This window comes from Nicotiana tabacum, chromosome 3, assembly GCF_000715075.1.
Source record: "Nicotiana tabacum cultivar K326 chromosome 3, ASM71507v2, whole genome shotgun sequence".
NCBI classification, from domain to species: Eukaryota; Viridiplantae; Streptophyta; class Magnoliopsida; order Solanales; family Solanaceae; genus Nicotiana; species Nicotiana tabacum.
In genome coordinates, this window is record NC_134082.1 from 214450969 (window position 1) to 214468646 (window position 17678).

At 38.0% G+C, this 17678-nt stretch overlaps 1 protein-coding gene across 1 annotated transcript in view; it reads right to left on the reverse strand.

Moving 5' to 3' along the window:
* Positions 1-1892: 1892 nt before the first annotated feature.
* LOC107779612 (histone-lysine N-methyltransferase, H3 lysine-9 specific SUVH4) overlaps positions 1893-17678 on the reverse strand; it is a 28194-nt gene continuing 12408 nt past the window's right edge. Inside the window, exons 9-15 of the mRNA XM_075250586.1 lie at positions 11918-11967; positions 11755-11843; positions 5108-5267; positions 3820-3925; positions 3540-3722; positions 3010-3240; positions 1893-2182 (exon numbers count right to left, since the gene is read on the reverse strand). Coding sequence (XP_075106687.1) covers positions 2069-2182; positions 3010-3240; positions 3540-3722; positions 3820-3925; positions 5108-5267; positions 11755-11843; positions 11918-11967 — 933 coding nt within the window. The 3' untranslated portion in view covers positions 1893-2068. The remainder of the gene's footprint in view (positions 2183-3009; positions 3241-3539; positions 3723-3819; positions 3926-5107; positions 5268-11754; positions 11844-11917; positions 11968-17678) is intronic.

Sequence of the window (17678 nt, forward strand, 5' to 3'; positions counted from 1 at the left end):
TTACACTACCTTTTTATATGATAATTTTAACTCGTATCGTAATGTTTCTTTATAATAGTGCAAGTCTATTATTTGTATTGCTGGTGCATGATATCCTAAAAGTCTAAAATGACGGCAAATGATACAATCTATCCAAACATTGTATTCACATACGATACAATACATTATGAAACAATATGTAACAACCATCCAAACAAGTTGTTAGCCATTCCAAAAGTTTAGTTAATGAATACATTACTTCTAACATTGCATTAACTAGTACAAAATAGTTCTTTTAATTATGGTGTCAAGTTAATCTTTATAGGTTATAGCTTAAACACTTTTTTTTTTGGGACTAAAGATTTCATTAATTACCAGAATGATTACAATGAAGACCCATAACCAGACTACATGACAGTATGCTATCTAAACTTCTTTTGTTTTTCTCCCCTTGATTATGAATCCTTGTTATGAATTTTGAAGTGTCTTAAAAGTTTTTTAAGATAGCATTTAATTGGGGCAAGTGCACAAATAGTCATTCTCAAGATGCTATTTAGAGATTAGTCATTACTTATTTTGTCCTAAAATTTTAAACTAAGTAGGCGTTTGGACATAAGAATTGTAAACTTCCAAAAAAAGTGAAAATTTTTTTCAAGTGAAAATGGTATTTGAAATTTAGAGATGGACATAAATTTCAGTTTGGGTTGTTTTTGAAGTTTTGTGAGTGATTTGAGTGAAAATTTAGAAAAATAGTTTTTTTAGAGTTTTTCAAATTTTCGGAAATTTTCAAAATGCATCTTCAAGTGAAAATTAAAAATTTTATGAACAAACGCTGGTTTCGAAAAAAAGTGAATTTTTTTCGGAAAAAAGGGGAAAAAATTTATGCCTAAACGGGCTCATGATATTGTTGTCCCAAAAATTTAAATTGAAAAACTAAAATTCAGGACGCACGGGTACTTCACAAAGCAAGGCGCTAAGGCAGAACAAATGCAAGAGAGAAAAACAATATCCCCTTAGCATTGTTGCCGTGGAATCTCTCCGACGAAAGAAGATGAGTGGTATAATGCAGCTGACAGAGCTAAACCTGGAAGTTTGCAGAATCATAGCAGACGCTATAGAACTAGAGCCATTATGGACATTGACGACCACAATGCTTGATTTTCACTTTTGTGTGATTCATTTTGGAAAGAGTCCACCAGTTCTGTCTGTCCTTTTGTTTAAGTGAAAGCGGAAAATTTTCCTTATCAACAACAATCAATTCTTGATCTTTGGAGCATCCTCCATTCGAATAACAAAATGAAAAGAAACTGCAAATACAAGTCATTTGCCTCTCTATAACATTGGTATAATTTGAGGAAATGAAAACGCAAGCAGTTCGCATGGTTGGGAATCAGAGAGATCCTCTCAGACATTTGCTTGCGTAACCTAATGCCTCACCCTCCAGATCGACACACTAGGAAGTACTAGTCTCAACAATCACCAATATTAGTATTCTCAACACACCTATCATCTACAGGAAAAAAAACTATCAATGTATTGATCAGGCGTCACTTCAGTTAAATTTCATTACTTGCGATGCACACACAACCTTTGTACTATTCTTCGCTCATCTCCCTATCTGAAGTCAAATTTATGGAACGTGAAAATGCATTGGGTTGGGACATGCCACTACCATAGAAGTCAAAGACTGGCGGTTCATAAACTGGGCAGTCCCAAAACAAACTCAAAAATACGTTCCAGTACCGAACTTTACATCATTTCTCTTCAGTTTATGCTATGGATAAAACAGATAATCAATGCACGGCACAATGAAAACCAGAACATAATAAAAGAAATCGACCTGCTAGACAGAGTCACAGGAACCTGGTAATATATACTTAACAAGAGTATGCACGTTCACAATGAGAGGGAAATCAAAAGAACAAGTTCCTTTTCTCATTTGGCGACAGGGAGATACACACTAGGGCAAATTCCCAGCATTCGTTAACCACTTCGCAGAAGAGCAGATGATGAGAAATCAACATATAAATTCGCAAAAAATGTGTAATGTGTGCTACAGGTAACACGTAAAGAATGGTTATAAATCCCATTAATACAAACGCCTACGACAATCAGCAGCACCGCAGTGGCAAGCCATTTGTCTAACCTTGCCATCACGATCCATAACACTATCCAGCACATAGCCATAATCATATGTGAATTCCTACAGGGAAACATAAACAAACCAATAAGCAATTTAATAGTATAAAGGCTACTTCGTACTGTTTTTCATATTATATTATTGCCCAATAAGGGATAAAATTCCCTCTTCTGTTCATTTTTATCCAACCATTCTAAGTATTAAGGGTCAGGCTAGATCTGAATCACACAATCAAACCTGTGCACTTCTGCCCCCAACACTTTCAACAAGCTCCTCCTACTTAAAAATAGGAAAGAAAAGAAACGAGAAACACCTTCCACCAAACCCGGCGAACAGACGTCTTCTCCTTCTCTTGAAGTAAGAAACCCTTTTTCTAGCCTGTTGATTGGTCTAAACAGTTACTATAAAGCTACAGCTTTCAATGAGGAGTTCAATAGTTTGGAAGCCACAGCTTCCAGTCAGAGAGTTTCAGGTGAGATGAATTATTAACTCTGCACAAGTCTCTATAGGTTCACTTTCTTTTATATGAATATTTCCAAGCACATTATTCAACTTCTTAATAGTGCAAACTGAAGGCATAAACATGGAGAGGCTGTATTTTCAGCTAAGTCTGAAGTAAACTTTCTCAAGATTTTGAGGGGCTTTAGGCAGCAGTCCTTTTAACCTTTAGAAAAGCTGGAGCGCTTACTCACTGCTTCTTCTCCAAAAGATCCATCTCATGTAACCTTTTTGTTGATATTTTTACATTATCCATGATTCTTGAAATCTTCTTATCACAACCCCACTTCCCATTACCACACCAAGTTAACCATTGATGTCCAATTAGAAACAAAAAGAACAATTTTAATTGAGTTCATTAAACACACGAATAAGAAAGATTCAGCAAGAACCTGCAGAGGTGGTATGTTGTCAGCTGCCATTAGAACCACTCTTGCCAAGCCAATGTCGTGATGGGAGCTTAACACACATTGAACAAATAAATTAGGTTGACAACTATGATTAATAAACCTCGCAACATTGCCAACAGAGACTGCATCAATGCAATACTCTGGCCCTCCATCTGAAGTCTTCTCAACATCCTTCTGCCAGGATCCTGGCAAAGAAACCTCACCCAACCGTCTCTACAGAAGAACATAAGAAGATGACATGGATAAGAAAACAAAAACAAACTAAAGGACCAATGCACACAACTGCTATTATTATGATTCCTGATCTCTGAGAAAACTGCAACAGCCAAAAATATGAGAGCACAAAAGAGTGATGATCTGTACATGGCTAAATCTTTAATTTATGTCTGGGAGCAAATGATAAGAATAAGACTATAGTTATGAAAACGCCATTCGGCCAATCCTAGAAGAAATGTATATGAATAAGAAAAACGGAAAAGGAAAACTGAGGAATCAAATATATGAACACTTGCCTCCCTCCCATCCAGCCCTTTCATTGTTTGCAAGCAATCAATGTCAAAAACATAGCTGTTTTCTGCTGCAGGGTCAATCAGATCTGTCTTCATTAGAAAACCAATGTATTCACAAATGGTTGCTCCAGAAGGTATATAATCCCATGATCTCACACCCCAGCCCTTGTTTGGAGTACGAAAAACCTGCTCCCATTGACAATGAAACATCGGCAGAAATGAATATGCAATAATCTTCTGTATAGAAAAATCTGAACTCTGGTTAATGGACGAGTGAAAGAACCTCAAGCCGATATCTCAATCCTTTCTGAGAAGTGCGGTTGACACAGGCAGGTCCACATCCACAATTTGGACCACATTCAAAAACAACAGCCTTTGGCTCAATAAGTCTACAGAGAAAAATATACCGAAAACAGAAGGCATGTTAAAAGAATTCTATTGCAAGTCAACTGCAAACAGAACATTAATAAGCTCTGCACTTTGCTGTCAAGCACCAGACAAAGCCCAATCAACACTTCTCACAAATTAAAAAACCAAATAGATACGAGATAATTGATATACATACTAAAGGGATATTGAGATATTTTTTGTTCTATTAATCAAAAATAGTTAATAACAGGGACCAGAAAATGTTTTTTATAATAGACCAGGGACCTTAAAGAATTCTTGGTTCTATTAATCAGAAATATTTACTGTTTCGTGTCATGGCCCTTCAGGATAACGCCCATTGGCAATGATACGTATGCCTTACGAGTCTTGGTGACTGCACTAAAGAACCTGCTAAATGAGACTTCAGGAAAGCAGATATCATGTCTTGCACCTATCTTCAGGGCTTATTGAACCATTAATAATGTTTGACATAACCTAAGGCCCACAAAAGATAAAGCATCATGAGAGAGCAATGAGATTTCACCAAGAACTCCCAAGAGACCTAAATATATTTATTCTTTCTTTTATAAAGTAAATAAATTCCATTAATTTTGGGCCAAAACGCACATGTATACAAGTATACCAAAAAAGTAGAAACCCTACAAAAAGACATGGTTTTCTATGAAACGCACCCAATCATTTACACAAGAAGGAACTTTATGGGTGTCAAATGAAAATATGGGATTGAAGGCTACTCCTCAACTCAACAAAAAATCATCTCTAGCCCTTCAAAAGCTCTCCCATTTCTCTCTCCAAATAACCTATGCTAGTGGACCAACATTACATGCCCTACACCATGTCTGCCTCATCCCACGACCCACATTTCCAAATGAACATTATCTCCCTGGCAATGCTTGGAAATTGGCATCACCCATGATATACCAAACAAAGAACTAAAAAGGACAATAAGAGGAAAAAGAGCACTATTTATATGTGAAAGAGAAGATCAAAGTGCAAATAACATAAAGAAGGAAACACGTAGCATGTAAGCCCAGATAATCATGCATTGACAGTAGGCAATTCTTGTGCAAGTCAACATGTAAAGTTAGCAGCACAAGTGGATGGTAGAAAACAAGGTAAATGATATTCATCTTTAATTTAAACTAACATACTCTGACAAAGGAGAGAAATACTGCACTCACCTTCCACCATCTTTGTGAACATAGGGAAAATCAGAACCATTGAGTTTAGCGCAAGAACAAATTCTTGGATCAAGACATGAACCACGACACTTGCATCCTGTGGAAGCTGAAGGGAGCTTTATACCTTTGGCGCAAATAATATGCTTGCTATAAGTGAAACCTGAATGTTGTGTAAAGTTTAAACGTAAGAAAGATAGGCACAAATGGATAAGAGCAATACATTCACATTGGCAAGATGTTTACGTTCACGACATTGCCGAAATATAAGCCTCAATCAGTCTAAGACCTACAGCAAAAGCTCCCAACTAACTCACTCATATCTCCACCACTTCCATCAGAAATCCCTTGTTAAACACACAAGACTGACAAGAATCAAGGGAAGTTAAAAATTGTAACACAAAAACACATTTAGGTAGTTCCTGTAGAAATTGATAAAGCTTTGAGGATTCATGCAGTAGGTAAGACGGAGACTCAATAATGCAAAGTAAACAGCACAGGAGTAGCATGTGAACTATTTTGGTGGCAGAAAGAGAAACAGGGATCCTTCATCAAGTATCAAAAACCAGGCTGCTATGATCACAATTCAAAACTCAAAATTATTCAGAGGAACATCAGAGAAGGGTATAAGAAGGCTAAGATAGAGGCGAAGCTGGCGGTCACGGAAGCTAAGACTGCAGTGTTTGCTTGTTTGTATGAAGAACTGAGGGACAAAGGCAGGGGCATAAAGTTGTTTCGGCTGGCTAAGGCGAGTGAGAGAAAGGCGAGTGATGTGGACCAAGTGAGAAGCATCAAAGACGAGAACGGCAGAGTTTTAATGGAGGAGGTACATATCAAGCGAAGGTGGCAGACTTACTTCCATGAACTCCTCCGTGAAAAGGGGGATAGGAGCATTGTGTTGGGCGATTAGGAGCACTCCGAGAGCAATTGTGATTTTAGGTACTGTAGGCGCTTTAGTTTCGAGAGGCCGAGGGGGCGAAGCGTAAAATGATCAGGGGCAGATCGACCGGACCGGATGAGTTCCCACTTGAATTCTGGAGGTATGAGAGTAGGGCTGGATTGGAGTGGCTAATTGAGTTATTTAACGCTACTTTTAGGACAAAGAAGATGCCTAAGGAGTGGAGGTGGAGTACGATGATAGGAGATATCCAACATTGCAACAATTATAGGGGTATCAAGTTGCTTAGTCACACAATGAAAATGTGGGAAAGGGTGATAGAAGCGAGGGATAGAAAGACGGTGTCTATTTCCGAGAACCAACTCGGTTTCATGCCGGAACGTTCGACTACGAAAGCCATCCATCTTGTTAGTCAGGTTGGTGGAACATTTCATGTATACGAAGAAAGATTTACATATGGTGTTTATTGACCTAGAAAAAGCGTACGACGAGTTTCCTCGAGAGGTCCTTTGGAGATGCTTGGAGGCCAGAGGTACATTAGAGTGATTAAGGACATGTATGATGGAACTAAGACTCGGGTGAGGACAATGGGAGGAGACTTTTTTCGTTGGGATGGGGTTACACCACGGATCTGAGCTCAGCCCCTTCATATTTACTTTGGCGATGGATACACTAACGCATCATATTCAAGGGAAGATGCCATGGTTTATGTTAACATAGTGCTGATTTATGAGACACGGGGCAGTGGCAACGAAAAGTTGGAAGTTTGGTAACAGACCTTAGAGTCGAGGGTTTCAAGTTGAGCAGGACGAAGATAGAATACCTATAGTGCAAGTTCAGCGTAGTATCAGGTGGAGCAGATATAGACGTGAGGCTTGATTCACAAGTCATCCCCGAGAAAGGAAGTTTCACGTATCTTGGGTCAGTTATCCAAAGGGACGGGGAGATTGACGAGGATGTCATACACCGTATAGGGCTGGGATGGATGAAATGGAGGCTAGAATCTAGCGTTCCGTGTGACAAGAATGTGCCACCAAAACTTAAGGGCCAGTTCTAAAAGGCGGCGGTTAGACCGGCTATTTTGTATGGGGAAGAATGTTGGCTAGTCAAGAACTCTCGTATCCAGAAGATGAATTCTCGTATAGACGTGAGGCTTGATTCACAAGTCATTCCCGAGAGAGGAAGTTTCACGTATCTTGGGTCAATTATCCAAAGAGACGGGGAGATTGACGAGGATGTCATACACCGTATAGGAGCGGGATAGATGAAATGGAGGCTAGAATCTGGCGTTCCGTGTGACAAGAATGAGCCACCAAAACTTAAGAGTCAGTTCTATAAGGCGGTGGTTAGACCAGCTATGGTGTATGGGGCAGAATGTTGGCCAGTCAAGAACTCTCGTATCCGGAAAATGAACATAGCTGAAATGATGATGTTGCGATAGACGTGCGAGCACACTAGGTTGGACAAAACTAGGAATGAGATTATTCGGGAGAAAGTGGGTATGGCCCCTATGGAAGATAAGATGTGTGAAGCAAGGCTTAGATGGTTTGGGCATGTGAGAAGGAGAAGCCAAGATTCCCCAGTGAGAAGGTGTGAACGATTGGCGCTGGCAGGTAGGAGAAGAGGTAGAGGGCGGCATAAGAAGTACCAGGGAGAGGTGATCAGGCAGGACATGGCGCGACTTCAATATATCAAGGACATGGCCCTTGACATGAAGGTATAAAGGTCAAAGATTAAGGTAAAAGTGTAATAGGTGGTTGTGTGTTTTTCTAAGTTGTTCCAGGTTTATTAGGGCTAGTTGACTAGTACATTGTCTTCATTTCTTAGAATGCCAGTATTACGGTTGTTTTAGTATGATCTTCCATTTCGGCTTTCTAGTACCCAGTCGTGTTACTGCTTGTTGCTATTAGTTTAGCTATTGCTATTGCTACTGCTTTCTTCCATTTATTTTTCTCCGGTCCTTATATTGTTGATATCATTTTCCTGACCTTATTGTTATTATTTACTTGTTCCTATTCTTCCTCTTGAGCAGAGGGTCTTTCGAAAACAACCTCTCTGCCCTCCAGGGTAGGGGTAAAGTTTGCCTACACATTACTCTCCCCATACTGTGGAATCCCACTGGGTTGTTATAGTTGTAATCAACTATACCTTTATCCCAAGCCAGTTGTCATCATCTATATAAATCCTCCATATATCTGTTCCGTGAAATATAATCATGAAACCTTATCTCTGTAATTACATGCAAAACTCTAACTAGACTACAAATAATCTTGACAAATACCAAAACTAATGAAAGTGTAAACAATAACTTGGTTTCAATGCTAAAAAATTAATATTGCATATATGAACTTTTTCTTAACTACGATATATTTGTAAATAAAGAAGAGATTTCAAAACGAATTGCTTTTTTTATTCGCTCAAGTAGGGGTGTTGATGATAGGCTATAATTATATATTTTAGTCGCTTATTACACTCTAATTTACTGCACTTTAATTGAGTTTGAGCTTTAATCGCTAGTGTTTTGCACTAATTGTGTATTTTATGCCTTGTAGGAGTGATTCCGAGCTATGTAGATGTTACGGAATGAATTCAAGTGATTTAGCGCTTTGAAGTCTGAGTAAAAGTCCAAAGAATTAAGCTATGATCGTGCTGGGGATAAACAGATGATAGTTAAGAACGAACGAAGAACTGAGTAGGCATATTGCACACTATCTAATAAAATGCACATAACTTTTCGCTCAGAACTCCATTTAATCTCAACAATATATGGTTGGAAAGCTAATTCAAAGGGCTACAACTTTCATGTTTTACATTTTTCCAAATTCCAAACAGAAGAGGGTGAAAATGCACAAAAAGTGCGGGTCGCGCACTGGCTGCAGATGTGAGGCAGAAACTGGCCAAAATTCGCGGTCGCAGACATCCTGACCTGGAAAAGTGTTTTTTTTTCGTGTAAGAAAAGGTGTAATTGTTTGGGCCCGACCCTAATTGGTACATATACATGGAAAACGGTATTTTGAGGACCTTTGGCATACTTTTGACATAATTTAGACCTAAGGAAGCTAGAGAGAAACTACTTTAGGGTTAGACAACACCCTTCGAGGCAAGAATACGCTAGGAGCAAGATTTAACCACGAGTTTTTCCCCATTTTTCTTCTTATTTTTATTGTTGGTTATGAATTGGAGTACTGTGTTTTCACATACTTTTATGAATAGCTAATTTGTCGTCTAGGATTTTGATAGAATCTCTTGCATCATGAATTCTTGTTATGTTTTAATATAATTTAGCCTTTGAATTTATCTAATTGTTCAAATACGTGTTTATTTCAGTTGATTGAATGATCATCGAATGGTTGTGCCTATTTAGTGTGTACTACTCGAGAGAGAATACATATTTAGGTAGTTGTTGAATAACATCACTCCTAACGTATGAACCCTCAGGGGTTGGCCTGGTGGCAATTGACTTGAGCCTTGGGGTTTGCTCCCTTTCAAGGTCTCAAGTTCGAAACCCACTAGGTGCAAACAATTTCTAAGGGTCATCGAACTGGGTAAAACCTGAATTAACCGTGGTGTACTTGCGGGAAACTCCTTGTCGAGGGCCTGCGAACCCCCGGGATTAGTCGGGGCTCATAGAGGCTCGAACACCCGGTGCAAATCAAAAAAAAATCAACACTCCTAACGTATGTCAGAGATCAATATAGAGGGTTTAAAGGCGGGATTAGAGATAACGAAACCTTGGTGTGATCATAGTGAGCGGTGAATTAGTGCTACCTAGTGTAGTTCGAGAGAATACATCTGGTAAATTGTGGTAGTTGCTCGAGAGAGAGCTACGACACTCAGAGTACTCACGATCGGTAGAAAATACTAGGACGAAATTATAAAAGACTTAGCAGGAAGGATTCCGACAATTGGGAAAATCATAACTCTAGACCTCCTAATCTTTTCTCCAACCCTTAGTATCCCTAGTTTTTAATTTACTTCCTTAATTTGTTAGTTAATTAGTTAGCCATAAATATCTTAATATTATCATTTAGAAATTGTCCGAGCTTGTCTTCCAAGTGATATTAAACAATTATAGCTAAGTCTTAGTTCTCTGTGGGATTCAACTCCAGACTTTTAGACCGGATATATTTGCAGCGACCGCTTATCCTTTTTAGGACTAGAGTTGGGCATTATCGAGTGTTCATAAAAATCCGAAAAATCGAAAACCAAACAAAACCGACCAAAAAAACCCGATACTTTTTTGTTTGGTTTAGTTTTCGTTTTGAATTTTAAAAACCGATCAAATTTGGTTTGGTTTTGGTTTTAATCAAAAAAATAACCGAAAAAGACCGAACCAAACCGACTATAGAAGCAGTTATATCAAATTTATTATTACACACACACATATATAAATGTATAATTTTGTACAAAGTTTCTAAATTTTTATGGTAAATGTTAATCATTTGCACTTTTAGTACAGTTCTTTGCATTTACATTCTAGTTTGATTGGTAGTTTTCTTTTGTTAAGTTTAAGAATTTATTTTATGTTAAAAATAATCAATTTTTAATTGAGTCCTTAAATTATTCATCACTATTTGATTCAATTATCATCAATATATCTTGGTAAATGATAGATTTCTTAATGGGCAATTGATTTGATAGTGTTATGTTGAAAATGTAGTGCTGGAATATGAGTTTGGTAGTGTATGTCTTATATTTAAGGAAAAACCGACAAATAACCGAAAAAACCAACAAAAACCGAATCGAGAAAAAACTGACTTAATTGGTTTGGTTTGGTTCTAATATTTGAAAAATCGACTTACTTGGTTTAGTTTCTTTTTAGGAAAAAGTCGATCCAAACCGAACCATGAACACACTCACCCTCAAGCATGTTGGGGTTTATATTGTGCTTACAAGTAATCCCAAAACAGAAAGGGTAGTATGCAAGTAATCATAAAAAAGAAAGGAAAGTAATTCTTAATAATTCTTATTCCTACTTACACAATTATAGGGATTCTAAACCTTTTCCTCTATATACAACGAATGGGTACTTTTCATATTAAAAATTTCCTAACTCTTACCAATACTTTTAGCAAAATATGTATGAAAACCAAGAGATAAATTAGTCTATTAAAATAACTTCCTTCGATAGATTATGAACCTTAATCATTTGGACAAAATACCGTAATAAGAAAAAGTAAGGAAACAACTGGAAAAGAGTTAAGAGGATGGGGATGGTGTTGCTTTTAAGACATACCTTTCCAGCCATCTTAAAACAAGCATGTAAGGCTGGAAGAGTGTCTTTGTGTAGGAGAAATACCACTACAGTTTGTGGGTAGGAGATGGATATAACATAGAGAACCCTTACCCTCGAATCCGATCCCCATTGCATTTAACACATTGCAATAATTTTTCATGAGAAAAGGGTGGCTTTTCACAAAGCTCAACCAGTCATCTATACAAGTTAAATTATAATGAGCACTCTGAAAATACACAAATATAAGTAATTTATTCTCCAATATAAAGCTTAGAGAAGATATTTTCCAATTCATAGATTTTCGAGGCTGTTGTCTCAACTTGGAGACAACTGCCTCGTTATATCTTCTCTGCTATCTTATCTTCAGATCGAGCTAAAAGTTAATAGTACAGACAAGTCAAAATTTTCCATATGTATAAAATGATTTTGGGCATTACCGTGAAAGTCGTTGCTAATGAGGAAGGAGGTATTAAGAAAGCCATCAGAACAGCATAATACCAAGACATAGGTACTTGCCTGTCGGTGCTACCGGTGGATCATCAACTAAATTGGTTGCCGGGATAGGAATATCCTCCAGTCCACCAGAAATGTCCTCACATACCAACCTACATATTGAAAATGTAAGAGTTTGCTTTCTTTTAATTCAATTCACGATATTAATCAGTTATAATTCATTCACCCTCGTATTTCAGAAATGGAGTTGGGAATACAGCCTCGAGTAAAATGTACCTGCATGCAACAGAAGCAAAATAATATGGAAAGTTAAAATTCGATCGAAGGCAAGGAAGTGGCTGAAGGTGCAGGGAGCAACAAAATACAAAGAGGTCATTTAGCTACAGGATGTTACAGCTAGGTCATTTAAATAATATGGCAACTAACAAGCCACTTGCACAACTGAATTTTAACCATAGTTGCAGGAGCTCACTAACTGAAGTAGAGATGCTGCTTCAGAGCAGAAAGGGCATAAGCATACTTTTAAAAAAATAAAAAATAAAAAAACCAAAGGGCAAAGCTTTATGAAATGAGGAGATAAGGACACCAGCTTCAAAGCCCCAGTAGAATAGTAGGTGAGATCAAGGTGACTAAATAATTAAGCTAATTATGATCAGCACCTAAAGAATTCTAGTTCTGCATGAAGGCACTTGCATCATTGATTGTAATAAAGAAAAAGCTAAGGTACATGAAATCCCTTCTCTCGTTGTACACTTGTACTACATTAGCACTTAGCTCAAAATATAAGGCAGTTGCAAGTAGAGTAAAGTTTTCCATTTTTTGGTATATCTTTTGTATACAGGCACATTTTTGCCACTCTTTAATGAAAATTATGAACTTATTGGGAAAAATTCACAGTACCAAAGTGAAAAAATAGTGGACTTCATTTTCAATGACTACTGGTAATCTAAAATAAGCATCAACTGTCTTCCAAAAGAAAGAGGCATCTAGGCACTAAAGCTCTAGGGACGGTGCAATCCTAAAGCTAGAGAGAAGCAGCGCACAAAAGAGAATTGGGGACTAGTAAACCAAAATGCCCATGAGTTGTAAGTTCAATAAGCGATATCAGAAGTTATGAAACAAATAAAGCACCACTTTCTAAGTGTCATATAAAGTTGCTACTAACTTAGAAAGTGGTGCTTTTGCCCAACAACCACTAGAAATATTATTTTATTATATATTATTCATTTAACCAACACTTAAACAACAAATATCACATTGCAACATTTAGGGATCGCTTGGTTTATGGTCTAGTTATGCAGAAATTATAATGCGAGGATTGTTTATGCGGTGCATAATAATACAGGAATTGCTACGCATTGAATAATAATGCATGGGATTGTTATGCTGTAAATAGTAACACAGGCCTAAAAATCTCTCCTTTTTACCCCACCTTGATTTACATGAATGGTCCGGACCAATATTCGGAAAGTCTTCTATGTGAAAATATGAGAAATAGAAATTTTAGAGTTGAAACTTTGATTATGGTTAACTTTGGTCAACATTTTTAGCAAACGGACCCGGATCCGTGTTCCGACGATCCCAGGAGGTCCGCAGTAAAATATGGGACTTGGGCGTATGCCCGGAAATGAATTCCGAGGTCCCAAGCCTTAGAAATCAATTTTTGAAAGAAATTGTTTTACTGAATTATCTAAGAAATAAAGAAAAGAATTAATGTTTGAAACCATTATTATCGAGCCCGTATTTTGGTTCCGGAGCTCGGAACAAACTTGTTATAGTATTTGAAAGATAACAGTAAAATTTGGTGAAAATGGAGTTTATTTGACGTGAGTTGGACTTCCGGTTGAAGAGTTAATGAACTTTGACAGTTCTTGATGAAAATGTTGAGTTTGAGGTTGAATTCGTGATTTTACATGTTATTTTGATGATGTGATCACACGAGTAGGTCCATATGATGTTTTTGAATTAGTATGCACACTTGGTTTGAAGTTCCGAGGGCTCGGGTGAGTTTCGGGTAGGTTCCGGGATGCCTTAGGCTTAAAACCAGATGTTGCAGGTTCAGAGAAGTTGCATGTCTCTGAACCCGCCAGTGCAGTCCGCGGTCGACTATATGCGGTCTGCGGTGGAAGGTTGTACGACCACAGTCAACTTTGTGCGGTCCGCACGTGGGCTCTGGAATTCTGTACCCTCAGGAAGGACTGTGCGGCCGCAGTCCATTTTGTGTGGTCCGCACAGGGCACCTGAGAATAGTATAAATAAACGGGATTTTCGGTTATTTTTCATTTTTGGTAGGCAATTTTTCAAACAACTTTTCTTCTCCAAATCAATTGTAAGTCATTTTTCACTAGTTTTCTTCAGTCATTAACATCTTTTAACATGATTTCAACCTCAAATCAATGATTTTCATGGGGGAAATTGGGTGTTTTGGGTAGAACCTAGGTTTTTCACAAATTGGGGATTTGGACCTCGATTGAGGTCCGATTTCAAAACAAATCATGTACTTGGGCTCGTGGGGGAATGGGTAATCGAGTTTTGGTTCGAACCTCGAGTCTTGACCATGTGGGTCCGGGGGCGATTTTCGGCTTTTTGGGTAAAACTTTGGAAAACTCATTTTTTATGCACTGGGGTTGATTCATTTAGCGTTTATTGATGTAATTAAGTACTTGTGGCTAGATACGAGCGAATTGGCGGAGGAATCAAGGGGTAAAGCTATAATTGAACCTTGAGTTGTGTTTGTGCATCGAGGTAAGTGTTTGGTTTAACCATAGCTTGAAGGATTAGGAGTTGAGTCCTATTTGCTATGTGGTAATCGTTGAGTACGACGTACAGGCATGGTGACGAGTATCTATGCGTTGGTGTCTAGCATGACCGTGAGTCTTTAAATTGGGAATATCTTGATTTCGTTGTTATATGCGAAAGTATATGAGATGATTGAACCCTTCGGAGCATGGGCTAAAGTGGTAAAGTGAGTTATGAAACAAAAGTGAAAGAAAGAGTAATTAAATGGTTCCCTTGCTAGGATATTGTTGCTTTGTTGATTATCTCCCTTGCCGGGATGTTGAGATTATTGGTGTTGTTCCCTTGTCGGGATTTAATTGTTTAATAGTGTTCCCTTGCCGAGACTTCTATTATTATTTTCTTTATTTCCTTGCCCCTTTGTTTGTGATTGTTGTTTGGGTGAGGAAAGTGTAAAAGCACGAAGGGTGATGTCGTGCATTGTTTGTTATTGTGAGGAAAGAGTGTAAATCACGAAGGGTGATGTCGTGCCGCACGATGTACCATTCCGTGCCGATTCTATTAATTATATGGTGAGGAAAGAGAGTAAAAGCACGAAGGATGATGACGTGCACATTTTGATTATATCATTGTTTTGGTGAGGACGAGAGTAAAAGCACAAAGGGTGATGCCGCGCACATTTTTATTATAAAAACTGCTTTGGTGAGGCTAAGAGTAAAAGCACGAAGGGTGATGTCGTGCAATTGTTGATTTCTGCTTCCTTGTTGATATTCTCATTATGTCGTTTCTTTCCTTATTTGGTGCCTTACTATTCGGAACTATTGGCTCCCTCACAGCATGGTTCCCCCTCCCACATTGACTGGTTATGTCTGTATTTCTTTTCCATTGTACATATATATGAACTGCACAGGTTTATTTGGTAGTCTGGTCCTAACCTCGTCACTACTTCGCCGAGGTTAGGCTAGACACTTACCAGCACATGGGGTCGATTGTGTTGATACTACACTCTGCACTGTGTGCAGATCCAGGAGAAGCTTCCGGACAGTAGTTGGAGGGCTTCTTTCAGTCCACTCGGAGACCCAAGGTTGACCTATAGGCGTCCGCAGGCCCAGGTATCTCCCTCTACCTCTATTTTCTGTTTCATTTCCTTTTGTTCAGAAACAGTGTATTATATTTCTTCAGACCTTGTATGTGACACTGTGACACCAGGTTTTGGGGTATTTGAGATTTTAAAAGTTGTAATAGACATAGCCTTAAGATATATAATTGTTGACTTCCGTTTATTTATTTAAAAATTCCGCTTTTATCATATTATCGACTTGTGTTTGTTAAAATGAAAGTGTAGCAAGTAGTTCAGGTTTGGCTTGCCTAGCTCCCATTAGTAGGCGCCATCAGGACTCCTGAGGGTGGGAAATCCGGGTCGTGACAGCTACGCATTGAATAATAATGCATGGGATTGTTATGCAGTAAATAGTAACACATTGATATGTAGGGATTGCCTAATTTAAGGGCAGCTTTGTCTTCACATACTCTACTCTACTTAGTGGGCGTTTGGACATAAGAATTGTGAAATTCCGAAAAAAGTGGTTAAAAAATCAAGTTGAAAATGGTATTTGAAAATTAGAGTTGTGTTTAGACATAAAACAATTTAGAGTTGTTTTGAATTTTTATGAGTGCTTTGAAGTGAAAATTTTGAAAAATAATTTTTTGGAGTTTTTCAAATTCCGAAATTCAACTTCAAGTGAAATTTTGAATTTTCATGGCCAATAGCTGATTTTGAAGAAAAAAAAGTGAAAAAAAATTTGAAAAAAAACAAATCTTTTTTTATGGCCAAACGGGCCCTTAAAGCTAATTCTTGTATTCTTATTCTATATTTCATTCCATAAAAAATAATACATACATTCATTTGGTTTGTTTCCCCAAAATTGCAAAAAGGCGTATGCTCAAGATTTCTGGATATTAAACATCCATTAGGAGAAATAGATTATTTTTTTTTGAAAAGGTAACAGATTCCAATATATTGATAAAATTAGTCCCTAGCACAAAGATTGTGCTAAGGAGTAACAGGTTACAAGACCCAAAATAGACAAAAACCAATCTTGTAACAGCTACAAGGAGCCTATGAGATCTACTAGAGATTCTACATCTTGTACCAGTGCTTCTTTACACCAAAAATAAAACAAAAATATACAATTCATCTTAATCCTTTGTTCGTGGCTTGCCACATCTTCAAAACATCTAGAGTTTCTTTCCTTCCAAATGGTCCACCAAATACATGCTGGGACAATGTTCCACCACTTCTTTTGGCTTGTGATTATCCCGGAGCCATTCCAGCTTGCCATCATCTCATCAGTTCTCCTAAGCATTGTCCAGCTTATGACTTTCATGCTTATGAACAACTGCCACAATCTGCTAGTCACCTGGCAGTGAATGAACAAATGACTGATTGTCTGATTCTCATTTCCGCACAAAAAACATCTTGAGCACAGTTGTATTCCTCTCTTCATCAAATTTTCATGAGTTAAAACAGCATGTTTGACTACTAACCAGCAAAAAATTGTCACCTTTAGGTGAATTTTTGCCTTCCAAATATGTTTCCAATGCCAGAGGCCGTAGCTCTAGTCACATCTATTTAAAATCCTGTATGTTGAACTTACTGTAAAGATACCATTGTTGCTTCCGACCCACACCAGCTTGTCTTCTTATTCGGTAGTTCCCCTGAAGTTCTGTAGAAGACTGAAGAAATCAGACACTCTACTCACTTCCCGGTCATTGAGAAATCTTTCTAAAGGTTAGGTTCCAACCTTGTAAGATCCAAGTTTCAGCTAGAGTTGCATCAGGTTACTGTGCTAAGCTGAAAATATCTGGAAAACTCTCCTTGAGGGGACCATTTCCTATCCAATCATCATTCCAGAAGGAGATCTTCATGCCATTCCCAGTTTTGAAGCTAATGTTGGAAGAAAAAACTTGCCATAGGGCTCTTATTGATTTCCAAACACTCACTCCATATGGGCTGGTAACAGAACTTGTGCACCACCGCCCCACAGTCCCATATTTTTCAGTGATCACCTTCCTCCATAGGGCTTGGTCTTCCAGAGGGAATCTCCACAACCACTTCATTAAAAGACTCTTGTTATGTTGCCTTAGGTTTCTAATAACCAAGCCCCCTTACTTCTTGCAGCATGTGAGAGCTTCCCACTTGACCAAGTGGTAACTTTTCTTCTCCTTGTTTCCTTGCCATATGAAGTTCC